At 43.7% G+C, this 19,642-nt stretch overlaps 1 protein-coding gene across 3 annotated transcripts in view; it reads right to left on the reverse strand.

The window, feature by feature from the left end:
• Positions 1 to 19,642, reverse strand: part of fbxw11 (F-box and WD repeat domain containing 11) — a 174,809-nt gene that overhangs the window by 12,334 nt on the left and 142,833 nt on the right. For all 3 annotated transcript variants that reach the window (XM_033030006.1, XM_033030005.1, XM_033030007.1), the window contains 3 exons: positions 15,121 to 15,231; positions 13,865 to 13,943; positions 10,300 to 10,489 (listed from right to left, as the gene is read on the reverse strand). In XM_033030006.1, coding sequence (XP_032885897.1) covers positions 10,328 to 10,489; positions 13,865 to 13,943; positions 15,121 to 15,231 — 352 coding nt within the window. In that variant the 3' untranslated portion in view covers positions 10,300 to 10,327. The remainder of the gene's footprint in view (positions 1 to 10,299; positions 10,490 to 13,864; positions 13,944 to 15,120; positions 15,232 to 19,642) is intronic.

Consider the following 19,642-nt stretch of genomic DNA (forward strand, 5'->3'; position numbering starts at 1 on the left):
TACTGTATAGTAAGCATCTTTTAAATCGATGCTTGCCATGTAGTAACCTTTGGAAATCAATTGCTTAGCAATAACAAAGGTTTCCATCTTGAAATGAATATATTGTACGAAAGTATTCAAAGTAGTCAAATCGATGATGATGCGGCAACCACCATCTTTCTTGTTTTTGATAAAGATGTTGGACACGAATTCCTGTGATTCGTGTTGGGTTTTCTCAATTACTCCTTTTTTATAAAGCCGCTGTAGTTCAGAATGTGCTTTTGATTTTTCTATGCCTGTAAGCACGAACATTCGGTTCGGTACATGCTGAACTGGAGGGTTATGTTTTTGTATAAATTCTATGGTATAACCCTGGATACTGCTTAAAATATAAGTGTCGGTAGTTAACTTATTCCATGCATCCAGATAGTATTGTAATCTCCCACGAACCTCCATGCTCCCTTCAATTCGTAAGGAACCAGACCCACCTACCTCCATGGTTACCAGTGGTAGGTTTATTACTTTTTCGGCATCCTCCGTGGACGTTGAGGCGCCAGTGTCTGGGTCTGTAGTTGGGTTGATGTTGAGGGTTTGCGCATTTTCCAGCAAGGCCGGTCTGGGCCATGGCCTAAAAAAGACCGATGTTGGGTGTTCCTGGCCTTTGCGCTTTCTCCAGTTTGTCTTGGCCGACTGGTGGGTGCGTAGGGGTGCTGTTTCTGGCCGAAGTAGTTTTTGGACGCTGCTTTTATGAGCCCCAGGGTTTTAGCCTCTTCGTCAAGTTCTTTGACCTGTTTGGATAAGTCCCCTCCAAATAGTAGTATTGGTGGTTTGGAGGTTCCAGGTTTGTAGAGGCCTGCAAATTTGGGGTCTAAAGCCGGTTGGATAGCACTCTTCCTAATATTGTTTAACTCGTATTGGGAGTTGCAAAATAAAGCCAGTGCATCTTGGTGATCTCGGGTCATGTCTTGTTCGTTCAATGTGCGGGCAAAAGCCGTAATTCCTGCTGTTAGGACTTTCAGAACTTTTTGTATTTTCAAGTCCCTGGCTCTGATCGATGCCCCGACATGTTTCCAGATGCACTGGTTGACACTGGGAACATTTAGTGATTTGCAGTTCCCTGGTGGTAAGTGTCTTGCCGTGGTGTCCAATAATGCCTGTCCCTGTAGCTGGTTGAATGACATGTAGTCAATACTTGCCACTATTTTGGGCTCCAGGTTTTGGCCAGTTTGGTCGGGTTGAATAAACTGGGACACCATATCCAACAGGTTTTCTTTCACCCCATGCACACTAGGGGTATGTTCTGCACACCCCTCTTCAGGGTCAGCCCAGAATTGACCCCCCGTACTCCCCTCTGATGAGGGAGAAACACTGTGCAGCCCCACAAGAGGTACTGCTGTAGGACTTACTAGCTGCCCACTGTGGCTAGTCTCCATCTCCCGGAGCCTGCCACTTTGGAGTATTTCCTCCAACAGCCGCTCCAACTGGCTCTTATGCTCTCGGGCACTGGCCACTCGCGGCTGCTCCTGTTCCCCCAGCCGCTCCAACCGGCTCCAATGCTCACGGGCACTGGCCGCTCGTGGCTGCTCCTGTTCCCCCAGCTGCTCCAACCGGCCCCAATGCTCACGGACTCTATCTGTTTTTTGCTTCGCTTTACCGCCCGGCCGTGGTGTAGATTTGGCCGGTGCGGGAGCGAAGTCGGGCACAGCTGTTCCCATTACGGGAGATTGGCGTGCCGTCGGCTGCTGCTGCTGGCTGCCCGCAACTCCGCGGTTCTCCCTCGCCAGCCTTTTCGCAGCCTTCTTTCTCGTGGATCTGTCCATGCCTCCACCTGTAAAGTAAGTGGGAAGAACGCAGAGTCTCCTTACCTGCTGTTCCCGGCTTTTAAATTCTGCCGCTAAGGGGAACGTCGTTCCCCCTGCTGTGACTCGTTGCAATGCGTGTAGCGATATGGCACGCATGCGTCCTGGCGGGGTTCTTCACGTAGTCACTCATGTGACTCCGAAGTAAAATATGTGAATGCTTCATTGAGCATAATTCTGACTGGTAACTACGCACTTCGTCCGAGCACGCGTCATGCAAGCCATCTTAAATGACAACCTAAAATGTCATTTGGCAACTTAAAAAGCTGCCAAGGTTGCCCGACTGGCAACAGGGAAAAAAAGTTAAGCGAGAGCCCTGCTATAGATGAGTGAGCTTTACATCTGTAGTTGGAAAGTTTCTGGAGAGTATTCTGAGGGATAGGATATACATGCATTTAGATAGACAAGGGCTGATTAGGGATAGTCAGCATGGCTTTGTGCGTGGGAGGTCATGTCTCACAAACCTGATCTAGGTTTTTGAAGATATGACCAAAAAGGATGATGAGGGCAGAGCTGTAAAGGCTGCATATATGGATTTCAGCAAAGCATTCAACAAGATTCCTCATGGTAGGCTGTTCTGGAAGGTTAGATCGCATGGGATCCAAGGAGATATAGCTGAATGGATAGAAAATTGGCTTTATGGAAGCAGAGGGCGACAGTGGAAGGTTGCTTCTCGGACTGGAGGCCTGTGACTAGTGGTGTGCCTTAGGGTACGGTGCTGGGCCCATTACTGTTTGTCATCTGTGTAGGTCTGTGTCCAAGATGGCTGCCGTGAAGAGTGAGTGGACGCTGGCACGATTTGGTTGCCGCTGCTCCCTCTTCACACTGTGTTTTTGATTTTCTGTTTTTGGATTGAATCCTGTTTTTAATTTGTGTCTCTGTGATGTCTTTATTACTTGTTATATTCCGATTATATGTTATTCCGATATACTATGTAAGGTGTCCTTGAGATGTTTGAAAGGCGCCCATTAAATAAAATTTATTATTATTATTATTATCTATATCAATGATTTGGATGAGAACATGCAATACAAGATTAGCCATGCAAGGTAAAGGGGAAAAATGTTATAGGAATCTGAGGGGTAACTTTTTCACGCAAAGGTGGCGGGTGTATGGAATGAGGTTGTTGAGGCAGGGACTATTGCAATGTTTCAGAAGCAATTAGACAAGTACATGGATAGGATTGGTTTAGAGGGATATGGCCCAAACGCAGGCAAGATGGGACATGTTGGTCGGTGTGAGCAAGTTGGGCCGGAGTTCATGTTTCCACACTGTATCACTCTGTGGTTTTATCAACCCCTACACAGAATAACTCTTCAGAAGACACTAAAGATACAGCAAATACAATCTGCACACATTTTCAAGCCAACATTGCTCAGTTTATGAATTCAATTGTTGAAACACCAGGCTTCTGCTGGAATGGCTGGATTGATATTGCATTAGTTTTGAAGATGTCCTAGAAAATGTACTCATTTATTGTTGGTTATGAAAGTCAGCATTAAAATGAAAATCAAGACAAAAGTGAGATGAGATCTTTCTTTTTGTAGGTCAGAGATGAAATGCCTCTTACTACGCATGTCATTTAAATCCAAAGACCATGAACAAATAAGCCTCTAAAGGACTACAAAGAGGACTACAGGCTCAGTGCTGGAAGTGGCCTCAGGACAATGAGAAGAAGACATTGGCAGCGTGAGATGACCTGTAGAGGAAGCCTTATTTCCCAGAACCAGAGATTTTAGTTGCTAAGACCATGTCTCAAGTCTTTCGATAAATGGTTCAAAGTAACACTTCTTCAGAAAAATATTGATTACTTCACACCTCTTTTGGAAATACAATTAAATAAAACTTGCATCAGTTTTGTGAGTTATTTAGCCACAGCTTTATCAAAATGTCAACTGGAAAGTCAGTTTGGAAACCAATACAGCAACAGCACAGGTTGGAGTAACTTTGCTCAGATTGTTTGGAAGTAGCTTGTCCACAGGATACAGAGAAGGGGGAAATAGGTTCCAGATCTTCTACAGGTCACCACACTGCTACATTCCTGAGAACTGTATGTAACCCGAACAGTTCAAAGTCGGAAATATTGACACCTGACAATATTTAAATAATATAGGTCAACCAAGGGCAATATGTAATTAAACCAGGGCATTTAGCTCAACCAGATTTCTCTGTAAGTTGCAACGGATATTGCCACAAACCAAGTTCCCACAAGGCAGAAGATGCCTGCAGCCCAACAACATCTGGTAATCAAATCCCACCGGCCTCCCAAATACTTCATTTTAGATGTAGGAAGGAACAGCAGATGCCAGTTGCACTGAAAATAGACAAAATGCAGGAGTAACTCAGCAGGTCAAGCAACATCTCTGGAGAAAAGGAATAGGTGACGTTTCGGGTCCAGACTCTTGTTCACACAGAGTCAGGGGAGAGGGAAACCAGAGGTAGCCGGAGAACAGGTGGAATCACAGAAGGTGAGCAGCGAGAGAGAGTGCTGCAGAACTCCCGAGATAGAAGAAATTCTTCAAAGTAGGCATACCTTGTGAAAATTTCGCAGTGGAGTGGACAACCTATTTTCGTGGGCAGGCTATACATATATCAGGCGCTGTGGGAGGACGAGTAACGTAATTTTGCAGGAAGTTCCAAATTGTGGCCCTGAAACATCTCTGCTGGCTCCTCAATTATTTCCATGCCATATCTCTTAACTCCAAGAACAAAAGGACACAAAGATTTGGAGTAACTCAGCAAGTAAAGGCAGCATCACTGGAGAACATGGCTAGGTGACCTTTCGGATGAAGACCCTTCTTCAGAATGATGGGGGTGGTGGGGAAGGAGAAGATGCTGGAAAAGAATAGAGGAGGGACAAAGAGTGACGAGGGGGGGAGTTTTGATAGGTAGATGGTTGGAACAAAGGCAAGAGATAGGCGAGTGTCCAGGTGGGGCACAGGGTGGGAGGTTGATAAGAGGTTAGTTAAAATTGGAGAATTCAATGTCATACCGTTGTGCTGTAAGCTATGCCAAGCAGAAAATGAGGTTCTGTTCCTCCAGTTTGCGTTTGACCTCACTTTGTCAGTATGGGAATGGGAAAGAGTTAAAATGGTTAGCAACAGTAGGCCTTGATGGATCGAGCGCAAGTGTTCAGCAAAATGGTTGCAGAGTCTATGCTTGGTCTCAGGAGGCCACATCTGCAACAGTGGATGCAGTAGATGCTGGAGTAGTTCCTGAGGATTGGAGGGTAGCTAATGTAACACCACTTTTTAAAAAGGGAGGGAGAGAGAAAACAGGGAATTACAGACCAGTTAGTCTAACGTCGGTAGTGGGGAAACTGCTAGAATCAGTTATTAAAGATGGGATAGCAGCACATTTGGAAAGTGGTGAAATCATTGGACAAAGTCAGCATGGATTTATGAAAGGTAAATCATGTCTGACGAATCTTATAGAATTTTTCGAGGATGTAACTAGTAGAGTGGATAAGGGAGAACCAGTGGATGTGTTATATCTGGACTTTCAGAAGGCTTTCAACAAGGTCCCACATAAGAGATTAGTATACAAACTTAAAGCACACGGTATTGGGGGTTCAGTATTGATGTGGATAGAGAACTGGCTGGCAGACAGGAAGCAAAGAGTAGGAGTAAACGGGTCCTTTTCACAATGGCAGGCAGTGACTAGTGGGGTACCGCAAGGCTCAGTGCTGGGACCCCAGCTATTTACGATATATATTAATGATTTGGACGAAGGAATTGAATGCAACATCTCCAAGTTTGCGGATGACACGAAGCTGGGGGGCAGTGTTAGCTGTGAGGAGGATGCTAGGAGGCTGCAAGGTGACTTGGATAGGCTGGGTGAGTGGGCAAATGCATGGCAGATGCAGTATAATGTGGATAAATGTGAGGTTATCCACTTTGGTGGCAAAAACAGGAAAGTAGATTATTATCTGAATGGTGGCCGATTAGGAAAGGGGGAGATGCAACGAGACCTGGGAGTCATGGTACACCAGTCATTAAAAGTAGGCATGCAGGTGCAGCAGGCAGTGAAGAAGGCGAATGGTATGTTAGCATTCATAGCAAAAGGAGTATAGGAGCAGGGAGGTTCTACTGCAGTTGTACAGGGTCTTGGTGAGACCACACCTGGAGTATTGCGTACAGTTTTGGTCTCCTAATCTGAGGAAAGACATTCTTGCCATAGAGGGAGTACAGAGAAGGTTCACCAGACTGATTCCTGGGATGTCAGGACTTTCATATGAAGAAAGACTGGATAGACTCGGTTTGTACTCGCTAGAATTTAGAAGATTGAGGGGGGATCTTATAGAAACTTACAAAATTCTTAAGGGGTTGGACAGGCTAGATGCAGGAAGATTGTTCCCGATGTTGGGGAAGTCCAGAACAAGGGGTCACAGTTTAAGGATAAGGGGGAAATCTTTTAGGACCGAGATGAGGAAAACTTTTTTCACACAGAGAGTGGTGAATCTATGGAATTCTCTCCCGCAGAAGGTAGTTGAGGTCAGTTCATTGGCTATATTTAAGAGGGAGTTAGATGTGGCCCTTGTGGCTAAAGGGATCAGGGGATATGGGGAGAAGGCAGGAACGGGGTACTGATTGGGGATGATCAGCCATGATCATATTGAATGGCGGTGCAGGCTCGAAGGGCCGAATGGCCTACTCCTGCACCTATTTTCTATGGTTCTATGAGGTTAGAGGAGATGCACGTGAATGTTTCACTTGTAAGGACTGCTGGGGTCCCTGGATGGAGGTGAGGGAGGAGATATAGGGACAGGGCTCAGACATTGAGTGTTTGCAAGACTGTTCAGTTTAGAGATAGTGTGGAAACAGGCCCTTTGGTGCCTGAGCCAACCAGTGATCACCCACACACTAGTTCGATCCTACACACTAGGGACAATTTACAGAAGCCAATTAACCTGCAAGCCTTTGTAATGTGGGAGGAAACCTCAACCGTTCCAGGGAGAACATAAAAACTCTGTTCAGAGAGTAGCCCGAGACAGGATCAAACCTGGGTCTCTGGTGCTGTAAGGCAGCAACTACCGCTGCAATATTGTGTCACCCCAAGACTGAGAGATTTTGGATACACTGATAACAACGATATGGGAATCAGTTACGAAAGTGGACGAGATTTAGGATCAGCCATAATTTCATTGGGCAACAGTAAAGGTTTAAGGAACCATATGGACTGCTCCTGTTTTAATGGGAAGCACTCTGTGCATATATACAGGAAGCCACGATAGGCTACAGTTGTAGTGTAGATGGAAGCATTTAATTTCAAAGCTATATTAATAGATTAAGTGAATGGCCAAAATCTGGGCAACCGCATTTACATGGTCTTCAATTCAGCATCCAAAACTATAAATCACAGTATTTTTTTAAACTTTGAAAGTTCGAGAAATAGTGAAGGTTCACTAGACTTACGGGACCACCGATGTATAAATAAAGACCTGCAGTTGCTGGTTGATACCAAAGATAGACACAAAGCGCTGGAGTGGTAGAATGGTAGACAGTGAGAACAATTCCACAAACAGCAAGTGACGGCTTCCCAAGGATGCCTCTTTAATCCAACATCAAAAGGGAAATTGAGGATTTGGGGACAGGAGATGAGTGTACAGAGAAGGGGAAAGCAGCAGGTTGACCGAGGTGGCGGAAGAAATGTGTGCACACCAGGGTGGGAGTCGGAAGGGGGCGCATCACTTGACACTGGAACATTTAGTGTTCACACAGTTGGGTTGTAGGCTATCCAAGCGAACTGAGGTGTTGTTCTTTCAGTTTGCATGTGGCCCCACTCTGGCAATGGAGGATGCCATGGATATAAAGGTCCATATCGTTCGATTGTAGGCTACCCAAGTAGAATACGAGGCGCTATTCTTCCAGTAACCCAAGAGGAATAGGTTCCCAGAATTAAGCCACACAAACCTGGCCTTCTCAATTGCCAGCGAGGCCATGCATAAACACAAAGAATAAAATTATATTCCACTTGGGTACCCGACAACACAATGGTATGAATATTGAAGATTGACACAAAATGCTGGAGTAACTCAACAGGACAGGAAGCATCTCTGGAGAGAAGGAATGGTATGATCGAGGCCTTATGATCGAGGCCTTCTTCAGGTATGAATATTGGGTTCTCCAGTTTTAGTAATACCCACCTTATCTTTTCCCTGCTCTCCTCCCAATAGTACCACACACTTTTCCCACCATCTCCCACCCCCCAGGGTCACCCTGCTTCTCCGTACACTTAGCTTCCTCCTCTCCCAACCTCGAGTCGCAAATATCCTCTGTATCCCCTCCCACGTGAACCATGAACCTTCCTCTCATATATTACCCTAAAGCGTTACATTTCACTGATCCTCTTTCCACATTTGACACTCTTTATTCCTTTTCACATCTAACCTTTGTCTAGCCCCAACCAAGCCTCAAAGGTCCAAATACTGTCACCTATCCATTCCTTCCACAGGTACTACCTGAATTGCTGAGTTCCATTAGCATAGTTTTTTTACTCAAGATTCCACCATCTGCATTGTTTTGGGTAAGCAATGAATGGCTGTGGCACGTTATGGTAATGTACAATTAAAGAGAATTGATGTTCATCTTAATAGGCCCTCAACAAAAGCTTCATAAGGAGTTGAAGGAAGACATCAAGTGGCAATCTCCTGTATTACCACATCATTAAAGGCTTATTCCAGCCACTCAATGCACAGTCTGCCTTGTCACGTCAGTCTGCTGCTTGTGTATACAGGAAGCCATTCCTCACTGAAACAAAACAGGTATTTGCCCGGTTAGACAGAAATGCTGGAGAAACTCAGCGGGTGCAGCAGCATCTATGAAGCGAAGGAAATAGGCAAAGTTTCGGGCCAAAACCCTTCTTCAGACTGATGTGAGGGTGGGGGAAGAAGAAAGGAAGAGGAGGAGCCAGAGGGCTGAGGGAGAGCTGAGAAGGGGAGGAGACAGTTGGGACTACCTGAAATTAGAGAAGTCAATGTTCATACCGCTGGGGTACAAACTGCCCAAGTACTGTTCGGTTATCTGCCCTCAGAAGCTTGAAGTCCATTTGTGTGAATTACTTAGTTCCAGCAAAGTGTGTTTGAACATTGAGGTGTTTTGGCAGTTACAGTGTGTTCCCGTTAAATATGTAATTGTGCAACTAGGTAATTATAGCCAATGAAATTGAAGTTCATAGTTTATTGCCATCTTTCTGTTTTAAAATATTAAACCTTAGTGTACTTTTTGTTTAGATATTCTAATTTAAAGATACAAAAGCTTGAGAACACGTTTCACCAGCTTCTTCCCTGCTGTTTGTAGACTACTGAACGGACCTCTTATAAACTAAAGGTGCAATCCCGATCTTCCGGCCTACCTCGTTGTAGCCCTTTCAATTTTTTTATCTGCACTTACTCTGGAGCTGTAATATTATACTGCTATAGCATGCCATTCTGCGTTCTGATTATTTATCTGTTGTACTTGTGCAAAGTTTGATTGTACTCACACGGTACGACTTGACTGGATAGCACGCAAAGGAAAGATTTTCAGTTTTTCAGTACAAATGATAACAATCAGTACACACGGTAATAAACTAATATCCATACAGAGCGTGTCTCCAAAAGGATATCTGTCCCTACTGTCCCTACTTTCATATCAATAATATCTGCCTCAAAAACATTTTTTTTCTTCAATGGCAAATAGTACAACTCTTTCAGCCACTTTATCAATTCCAAACAGAATCACGCTGGTATCCTTTCCATCATATCAGAATATGACAAAAGACTAATGACAAAATATTAAATGCAGTAATTAAATGCACCATTATTTGGCCATTCATTGTTGAGTTTCACTAGCCAATGAACTATATGCTTGAGAAAACTGAAATTCAGGCCTTTTATTTTTCCATTAGAATACATCGCCAGCTGGAGAATAAAAGGTTATGGTTAGCATATATGAACAATTTTAATCAGGTTACAGCAATGAAAATGAATTCCACTGCAAGGAATGGGGAATTTGTTCTTGGCCAAAGTTATCAAGAATATTTTGATCTGAATACCATTGCTTTGACAGGGAAGGAAGAGGTGGGAAATAGAACTGACCTGAAATTGCAAAATTGAAGTTACACTTTCTATGGAAAAATATGATTGGAACCAAGCCTATGATCGGTTTCTGTGGGAGTGCAATACAGTTTGTGTAAAGAAATGCAGTCCTGGTAAGGGAAATTCTTTTAAAGAAAAGACTGCACATAATTTACCAAGTGTTACAGACAGAAAGCAGTCATAGTGTGAGAAACATTGACCACCAGTTCAACTTGCTCCACAAGAAGCAATTTACTTGCGAGTTCCTTTAGTAAAATTACTATATAGTAACGGCTCATTTTGACAATGGTGACCCGACGCCAAATAAAAAACAAGTGGCAAAGATTGTATTGAGGGGAGCAACAAGAATGAACGTGCTTTAAAAAAAATGAAAATCATTGGTACCTGCTCCAGGTAGTGACCAATTATTTCATTATCTTGAGATATAGGTGTACGTCCTTGATGGAGAGCGAGTTTCATTCTGGTTATTCGATGGCACATTCAAGAAATCCCAGATCAGAATGGTGTCATCATGGGAACTACTGATAATCTGAAATTCATCAAACTGCAGTCGAAATACCCGGCCAGAGTGTTCCTGGAAACAAAACAACCAACATTAACCATACATTAATATATCGAATCAAGGAGGCTTTTCACACTTCTTACCAGGGCTCTTCTATCCTCAACTTGATAACTGATTAAAACTTTGCGATGTAATCTATGTTGGACAGTTGCACCGCAAGAGATTGCCATTGTAACACATTCCTGAGTACGTCATTGTAAGAGATGAAAACTTGGTTTCCAAGACTTGCTTTCTGTGTTTTCCTAATTGGTCCTACAATGCACATTTTTTCATAGCTTTGCAATTTTAAGGGCCTGTCCCACTTGGGCGTCATTAGCAAAACATCCTAAAAATTGGTTGGTGCATCGTGACGTGTGCGCGGCGTGTGGTGAGGCGTGGTGGCGTATGCAGTGATGCGCGGTGCTTCCCTATCGCCCCAGGATTTTGGAATGTTCAAAATCCTTGCGCGCCACCTGCGTGATGTATCCCTTGTGCACGGCGACGTACTAATGGCGTACGTGTAGCACGTGGTGACGCATGGTTACGCACGGTGACGCACGAACATTGCCTATGCTAATTTATTATGCCTCACCGTGCGTCAACGTCCGTAACCATGCGCTGCCTCGCACCGCCCATGCGCGCGTCATTTGAGTGCCGCACCACGTGATCACCCTGGTATAAAGCGCTCCAAGTTTTGAAACATTTTCACTGGGGAAATCCTTGCCACGGAGACTGGCGCCACTTGGCGCACGACTGCCGTAATGCTAGACGGGTTTCAACGACACTCACTGCCGGCCTGTCGCGTAAATGACGCGCAAATGATGCCCGTGGGACAGGCCCTTAATTCTTGAAAATTTCCATTATGAAACAGATCAGACCAATTTGTTGTGCTTCCTCCAATTACTTTAAACTTTCACCTGCTAGTACAAACGTTGTTATTGATTTGTTCTTTCAAAAGCTCTTACAAATGTAAATTTTCATTGATGTTAAGGTTGTTGACAGAAGATGGCATTAAAGGCGATATGCTGCTTTACTTTTCCTCTTCATTGGACACTAATAATAGTTGAAGCAATACCCAAACAAATGTGCAAGAGGAATGCTCTTTAGTTAACTGTGTCTGATATAGTCACATTAATGACCCAACACACATCTGATGTAACGCTATGGGCCTGAGGGCGCTCATCCATTCAGTTGGGTAGCCATATTAAAATTGCTAATTTTACTCTAAAATTCTGTATTTCTAGTTTATCAGAATATTTTGACAGGGGCTTGAGTGAAAGAGGGGGAGAAGAACATTGGCATAGTCTGGTGTGCAGGCAAATTTTAATCACTAGATTTTAGGAATTAAAGCTTTGAATCTTTGAAACTATTCTCAGTTGCTTACACAAGGTCCACATCCCTCTATTTCCTGCTGTTCACGTGTCTGCCTAAATGCTTCTTAAACATTGTCATATCTGCCTCGCCAGTTCCCTTGGCAGCACATCCCTGGTATATACCACACAAAAAAGCTTGATTCGTAATCCGCCTTTAAATTTTCCTCTCCCTCCTAAACGTAAGCCCTCTAGCATTTGACATCATCATCCTTGGAAGACTGACCATCTACCCTTTCTAAGTCTCTCAAGTTTATATACCGTCCTTCTATCAGATCACCACTCAGACTGCAAGCAATCCAGGTGTGTTCAACTTTCCATTCAGCTAATGCTAATCAATACAGGCAACTTCCCGGTGAACCTCTTAGAGCATCTTCTACAAAATGTCCACATCCTTCCTGCAATGTAGCAACTAGAACTTCACATAATATTCAAATAAACTAACCAAGTTTTATACAGGTGCATCATGACTTCCCAACTTTTACACTCAATACCCCAACTGATGAAGGAGAGCATGCCATATGCCTTCTTTTACACCCTATCAATTTGAGTTACCACTTTCAGGGAACTACAGACTTAACTCCCAAGATTCTGCTGAACATCAATATTCCAACAGTCCTGCTTTACTGTATATTTTCCCTTTACATTTGATCTCCCTAAATACAACACATCATAGTTGCCCAGATTAAGCTTCGTCTGTCATTACTTCACAAAAAAATTCAAACTGATCTATATCTTCTTGTATCCTTTGAAAACCTTCATAACTATTCAATCCCACCATTGTTTGTGTCATCTGCAAACTTACAAATCATTGCACTTACATTTTCATCCAACGCAATTAAATGCATCACAGAGGTCCCAGTACCAATCCTTGTTCAAAACCACTGGCCAGCCCTCCAGGTTGAATAATGCTCCTCACCACTACCTTGTCTTCTACTTTAAATACAACCTACTAAGGTTAGATTCAATGGATCCCACATGACATAATCACGTGGACCAGCCGGGCATCTTGTCAAATGTTCCATGTAAACAACATCTACTAGCTTACCCTCAATCATGTTTGACACTTCCTCAAAATGCTCAATCAAAATTGCAGGACACATCTTCCCCCGCACAAAGCCATGACTATCGCTAATAAATCCATGCCTAGAAATGCAAGTAATTCCTGCAGTAGCCTTCACTTGACACTTGGTGTCGAAGATACCAACCACAGCCATGTTTATCAAAAACCTTCAAGAAAACTGAGCAGAATAACTTGAACTGAAACAATCCTTGGCCAAACAAACGGGGTAATTTCTTAAGGCAGTTATTAATCAATCCCATTGGTACGGGGCTGGAGAAAAAGTCAGATGACTTACAGTGGGCAGGGCATTTGCCTAAAAATACATCAGTTAGTGAACCAGACAGGCCTTTGCAACAATCTGGCTATTCGTTCTTCAATTTGTTAACATGAATTTGAATGTTCTGCTGCGGAGATGAGATCCAAATGCATACCTCCGGATTATGGACTAATGCGCTAGTTTATGGCCTTCTGAATTATTATATATATCCACAGTCAGGCCACAGAGGTGTTTGGCCTCTGGGCAAAGGTGTTTGAGGTGCCAGAGGTGTTTGCTTCTGGCAAAGCAATCACGCAATCTGCATTTGATCTTTCCAATGTAGAGGAGAGCACGTGTAGGATGGAACTGCAGATGCTGGTTTACACCGAAGATAGACACAAAATGCTGGAGTAACTCAGCGGGACAGACAGCATCTCTGGATAGAAGAAATGGGCAACGATTCTGGTCGAGACCCTTCTCCAGACCGTCCGAAGGGTCAAGACCCAAAACATTACCCACTCCTTCTATCCAGAGATGTTGCCTGTCCCGCAGTTACTCCAGTATTTTGTGCCTATCGTAGAGAGCACATCGTTAACACCGAATGCACCGTAAAAAGCCATAAAAAGCCACGTGCATTACAAATAATATTCCTGTCTGAACAGTGATATTTCAAAGCAAGCCTTCCAATAGATTGGCTGCCCCAGAGCATTGATACATACCACCAAGGTGCGTAGACATAATGTACTAGCTGGGGCACGAGGATCAAGCGCAGCTTGCAGGTCCCATACTTTTATTTTGCTGGAGGGAGGAGACATAATTAAATGTTACCTGTGAAACATTCTATTGTCTTTAACTAAATAAAACTGCATACACAAAGTAATTGTTTAAGTCTCATAGCTATTTTTGTGTATGGTCTTGAAGATAGCTGCAAGGAATGCATTTGGAACAATACTTTGGTGGATCCAAGAAGAGAACAGCTTGTTTAGACCTAGTCACATGTAATGAGATGCAATGAAATAGCAGGATCCTTTGGTGAAGAGCATAAAACGATAGTGTTCCACAATCACTTGGGAATGATAAAGATGAGACAGGGGAATTGATAAATGTAAGTAAGGAGATTGTCAAGATATTAAACAATTATTTTACATTTGTCTTTTCACTGGAAGACACTGAAACAAAGAGGAGGAGAAATTTAAAGCAGTTATCGGTAACATTTTAACTGGAGACTGACAAATTCTCCAGACTTTCATGGGTTGAGGAGATGGCAGATGCTTTGGTTTCTGAGTTTCAAAAATCTAAAGGTTTGGGAAAGATCCTTCCAGATTGGAAAAGTGCAAATACAATACTATGTCTCGTGAAAGGAAGGAGGGCAAGGCCAGTTAACGCTAATAATCCTACAAATGTTAAGAAGTCATTATTAAGTAATGAGCAACAAGATACTTAGAAACTCATACAATGAGTACACAGAAGCTGTGTGGTATTGAGAAGTGGGATTCGACAATACTGGTCAAACACCGATTTTCCGGCACCCTCGGTTCCAGAGCCTTTCTTGATTATGTTTTTTCTGGACTAACAGATGTCATGTGATAATGAAACGACTATATATCCCAAAGCCGCCAAGGGCACCCTTCCTGTGTCTCGAAAGGACCATGGAGTGCCAGAAACTTAAAACAAATATAATATGTAAACTAAATGTGAATGGAATGACCTGCCGACCCTTCCCCAGCTCCCATGGTCAATTAGAGCCCTGGCTACCGACGCCACTATCAACTCGCAAGGTGCACCAGCGAGCCCTTCACCCACCGACAGGACACAGAGTGCTGGAGTAATTCAGCGGGTCAGGATCTCTGAAGATAGGTGACATCGGGACCCTTCCTCAAACTGATTCAGTTGGCTGAGTTACTCCAGCACTTCCGACCTTCGGGTCCTTTCTTTCCGGACTCCATAACCACCGCCTCTCATTAAGATTACATACCCGTCATAAGCTCCACTCACAATCCTCTTGTTATCGAAGCGAATACATCGAACCAACTCTTCGTGTCCTTCTAAGACCCGCAGACAAGCACCACATTCTATGTCCCACAACCTGCACAGGAATGATCAATATCACAAATTAGAAACATAGAAAGTAGGTGCGAGAGTAGACCACCAGGTCCGTCGAGCCCGCACCGCCATTCGCTCATGGTTTGTTTCAGAGTATTCTGACATTGTGTATTTCAAAGTTATAATGATCCAAAACTATCTTCAGAATACATTTTTTGAGAAGCACATGAAAAATAAATGCAAATGTCAGAATTCTGCTTGGTATTGGATTATTATTGCCACATGTACCAAGATACGGTGAAAGATTTTGTTCACATTGTATCCACTCCAATCGTACACTGCAACCAAGTCTTTAGACTTTAAAGTAAAGATATAGCGTGTAAACAAGCCCTTCGGCCTACAGAGTCCACACTGACCGGCGATTAGACTAGGGACAATTTACAGCAACCAATTAACCTAAAAACCTGTATGTTTCTGGAGTATGGGAAGAAACCAGACCACCTGGAAAAACCAGTCACAGGGAGAACGTATAAAATCCATACACACAGCACCCATAGTCAGGAACAAATCCGGGTCTCTGGCACCAAAAGGCAGCAACTCTACTGCTGTGCCACTGAGCCACCCCTTCACAGTCATATACAAATACAACAGGTAGAGCAAAGAGAAAAATATTGGTGCCGAATTTAATGCTGCAGCTTTGTAGTTTTACAGCAACAGAGAAAGTGTCAATTAAAAATGTGCGATATCTGCAACGAGGATGTTTCGAAGAACAGGAATGCACGCTTATCTTACAAGAGTCCATTCAGAAGTCTTATAACAGCAGTGAAGAAGCAGTTCCTGAATCAGGTGGTGTGCTCTCAAGCTTTTGTACCTTCTACCCAACGGGAGAGGGGAGACACAAGGGTGTCCCGGGTTATAAATAGTCCTTGATTATATTGGCTGCTTTCCCGAGGCAATGCGTGGTGTAGATGGAGAGGGTGGCTGTGGTTGGGGGTCGGGAAAGCTCTTTGCACAATGGACTGAACCAACATCCACAAGCCTCAGCACTTTCTTGCAGGTTTGGGCAGAGCTGTTGCTCAAACAAGTCATGGTGCAGGTCAGATTTTTACAAGTACTGATGCAGAGAGATGTTGAAAAATCAGAAAGAACCTGTAATGTGGGTAAGAGATAACCTGGAGCAGAAAAACTATAAAATGGTCCAGAATGAACATCAGCAAGAAACATTACATATCCACAAGATTGTACATATCCACAAAACTTAACATTGTCATTAACCTAGAAAGAATAATAGGATTGTGACATAGAATCAGGAAATGCAGTCAGTATGGATAGAACGAGGAATTGTAAGGATAAAAATACCCTAATGGAACTTATCTACAGGCCCCCAAACAGTAGCCTGGATATAGGGTGCAAATTGAATCAAGAGTTAAAATTGGCATGTCGTAAAGGTAATACTACGGTTGTTATGGGGGATTTCAACATGCAGGTAGACTGGGTAAATCAGTTGGTACTGGACCTCAAGAGAGGGAGTTTGTGGAATGCCTCCGTGATGGATTCTTAGAGCAGCTTGTACCAGGGAGAAGGAAATTCTGGATTTAGTGTTGTGTAATGAACTGGATTTTATAAGGGAACTTGAGGTTAAGGAGCCATTAGGAGGTAGTGACCATAATATGGTGTTTTAAATAACAATTGGAGAGGGACAAGGGTAAATCGGAGGTGTCAGTATTACAGTTGAACAAAGGCAACTATGGGGCCATGAAGGTGGAGCTGGCCAAAGTTGACTGGAACAATACCCCAGCAGGGATGACAGTGGAACAACAATGGAGGATATTTCTCGGAATAATACAGAAGGTGCAGGATCAGTTCATTCCAAAGAGGAAAAAAGATTCCAAGGGGAGTAAGGGCCGACCATGACTGACAAGTGAAGTCAGGGATAGTATAAAAATAAAAGAGAAGTACAACATAGCAAAGATGAGCAGGAAGCCAGAGGATTGGGTAAGTTTTAAAGAGCACCAGAAGATACCTAAAAAGGCAATAGGGGGAGAAAAGATGAGGTACGGAGGTAAGCTAGCCAAGAATATAAAGGAGAATAGTAAAAGCTTCTTTCTGTTTGTGAAGAGGAAAACATCAGATAAGACCAAAGTTGGGCCCTTGAAGACTGAAAAGGGTCAATTTATTATGGGGAACAAGGAAATGGCAGGAGTTGAAAAGGTACTTTGGATCCGTCTTCACTAAGGAGGACACAAACAAACTGAAGGAAATCCACATTAGGCAGGAAATGGTGTTGGGTAGAATGATGGGACTGAAGGCTGATAAATCCCCAGGGTCTAGTGGTCTGCATCCCAGGGTATTTAAGGAAGTGGCTCTAGAAATCGTGGACGCATTGGTGATCATTTTCCAATGTTCTGTAGATTCAAGATCAGTAACTGTGGATTGGAGGGTAGCTAATGTGATCCCGCTTTTTAAGAAAGGCGGCAGAGAGAAAACAGGGAATTATAGACCAGTTAGCCTGAAATCGGTGGTGGGATGCTGGAGTCGATCATAAAAGATGAAATAGCGGCACATTTGGATGGCTGTAACAGGATCGGTCCGAATCGGCATGGATTTACGAAGGGGAAATCATGCTTGACTTATCTTCTGGAATTTTTTGAGGATGTAACTAGGAAAATGGACAAGGGAGAGCCAGTGGATGAAGTGTACCTGGACTTTCAGAAAGTATTTGATGTCCCACATAGGAGATTAGTGGGCAAAATTAGAGGACATGGTATTGGGGGTAGAGTGCTGACATGCATAGAACATTTGTTGGTAGACAGTAAACAAAGAGTAGGGATTAACGGGTCCCTTTCAGAATGGCAGGCACCGACTAGTGGGGTACTGCAAGGCTCGGTGATGGGACCGCAGCTATTTACAATATATATATATTAATGATTTAGATGAAGGGATTACAAGTAACATTAGCAAATTTGCAGATGACACAAAGCTGGATGGCAGTATGAACTGTGAGGAGGATGCTATGAGAATGCAGGGTGGACAGGTTGGGTGAGTGGCAGATGCAGTTTAATGTGGATAAATGTGAGGTTATCCACTTTGATAGCAAAAACAGGAAGGCAGATTATTATCTAAATTGTGTCAAGTTGGGAAAAGGGGAAGTACAACAGGATCTGGGGGTCTTTGTTAATCAGTCAATGAAAGTAAGCATGCAGGTACAGCAGGCAGTGAAGAAAGCGAATGGCATGTTAGCCTTCATAACAAGAGGAGTTGAGTATAGGAGTAAAGAGGTTCTTCTGCAGTTGTACAGGGCCCTAGTGAGACCACACCTGGAGTATTATGTGCAGTTTAGGTCCCCATATTTGATGGACATTCTTGCTATTGAGGGAGTGCAGCGTAGCTTCACAAGGTTAATTCCCGGGATGGCGGGACTGTCATATGCTGAGAGAATGAAGCGGCTGGGCTTGTATACTCTGGAATTTAGAAGGATGAGAGGGTATCTTATTGAAACATAAGATTATTAAGGGTTTGGACACGCTAGAGGCAGGAAACATGTTCCCGATGTTGGGGGTGTCCAGAACCAGGGGCCACAGTTTACGAATAAAGGATAAGCCATTTAGAACAGAGATGAGGAAACATTTTTTCACAGAGAGTTGTGAGTCTGTGGAATTCTCTGCCTCAGAGGGCGGTGGAGGCCAGTTCTCTGGATACTTTCAAAGGAGAGGTAGATGGGGCTCATAAAGATAGCGGAGTCAGGGGATATGGGGAGAAGGCAGGAACGGGGTACTAATTGTGGATGACCAGCCATGATCACATTGAATGGCGGTACAGGCTCAAAGGGCCGAATGGCTTACTCCTGCAACTATTGTCTATTGTCAAAACATCTAGAAAGTTAGTGACCATCTGGATCTCCTGGTTACCAGCCTTTAATTTTCTTTTCCAATCTCTCAACGACCTGTCAGGTGAAGCCAAACGCAAAACTAGTGGAACAGCACCTTATTCTGCCGGGGTAATCGTCAACCCAACGGCATGAACATTGAACCCTTCAATATAAGGATACCCGCCCCTCCGTTTCTTTCTCTCTCCTGTCTACCCATGACCTTACACGCACTCCCTTCATTAAAGAGACCCTAGCCTCCATCACTGTTTCTTTCATCTCCCACTACCTCCTCCGTCACACTGAATTGGTCACGCTGAAACAGAGTAGGGCAGCGGCGGGGCAGTAACGGTGGTGGCCGATTAGGAAAGGGGGAGATGCAACGAGACCTGGGTGTCATGGTACACCAGTCATTAAAAGTAGGCATGCAGGTGCAGCAGGCAGTGAAGAAGGCGGATGGTATGTTAGCATTCATAGCAAAAGGATTTGAGTATAGGAGCAGGGAGGTTCTACTGCAGTTGTACAGGGTCTTGGTGAGACCACACCTGGAGTATTGCATACAGTTTTGGTCTCCTAATCTGAGGAAAGA

Source organism: Amblyraja radiata, chromosome 11, assembly GCF_010909765.2.
Source record: "Amblyraja radiata isolate CabotCenter1 chromosome 11, sAmbRad1.1.pri, whole genome shotgun sequence".
Lineage (NCBI taxonomy): Eukaryota > Metazoa > Chordata > Chondrichthyes > Rajiformes > Rajidae > Amblyraja > Amblyraja radiata.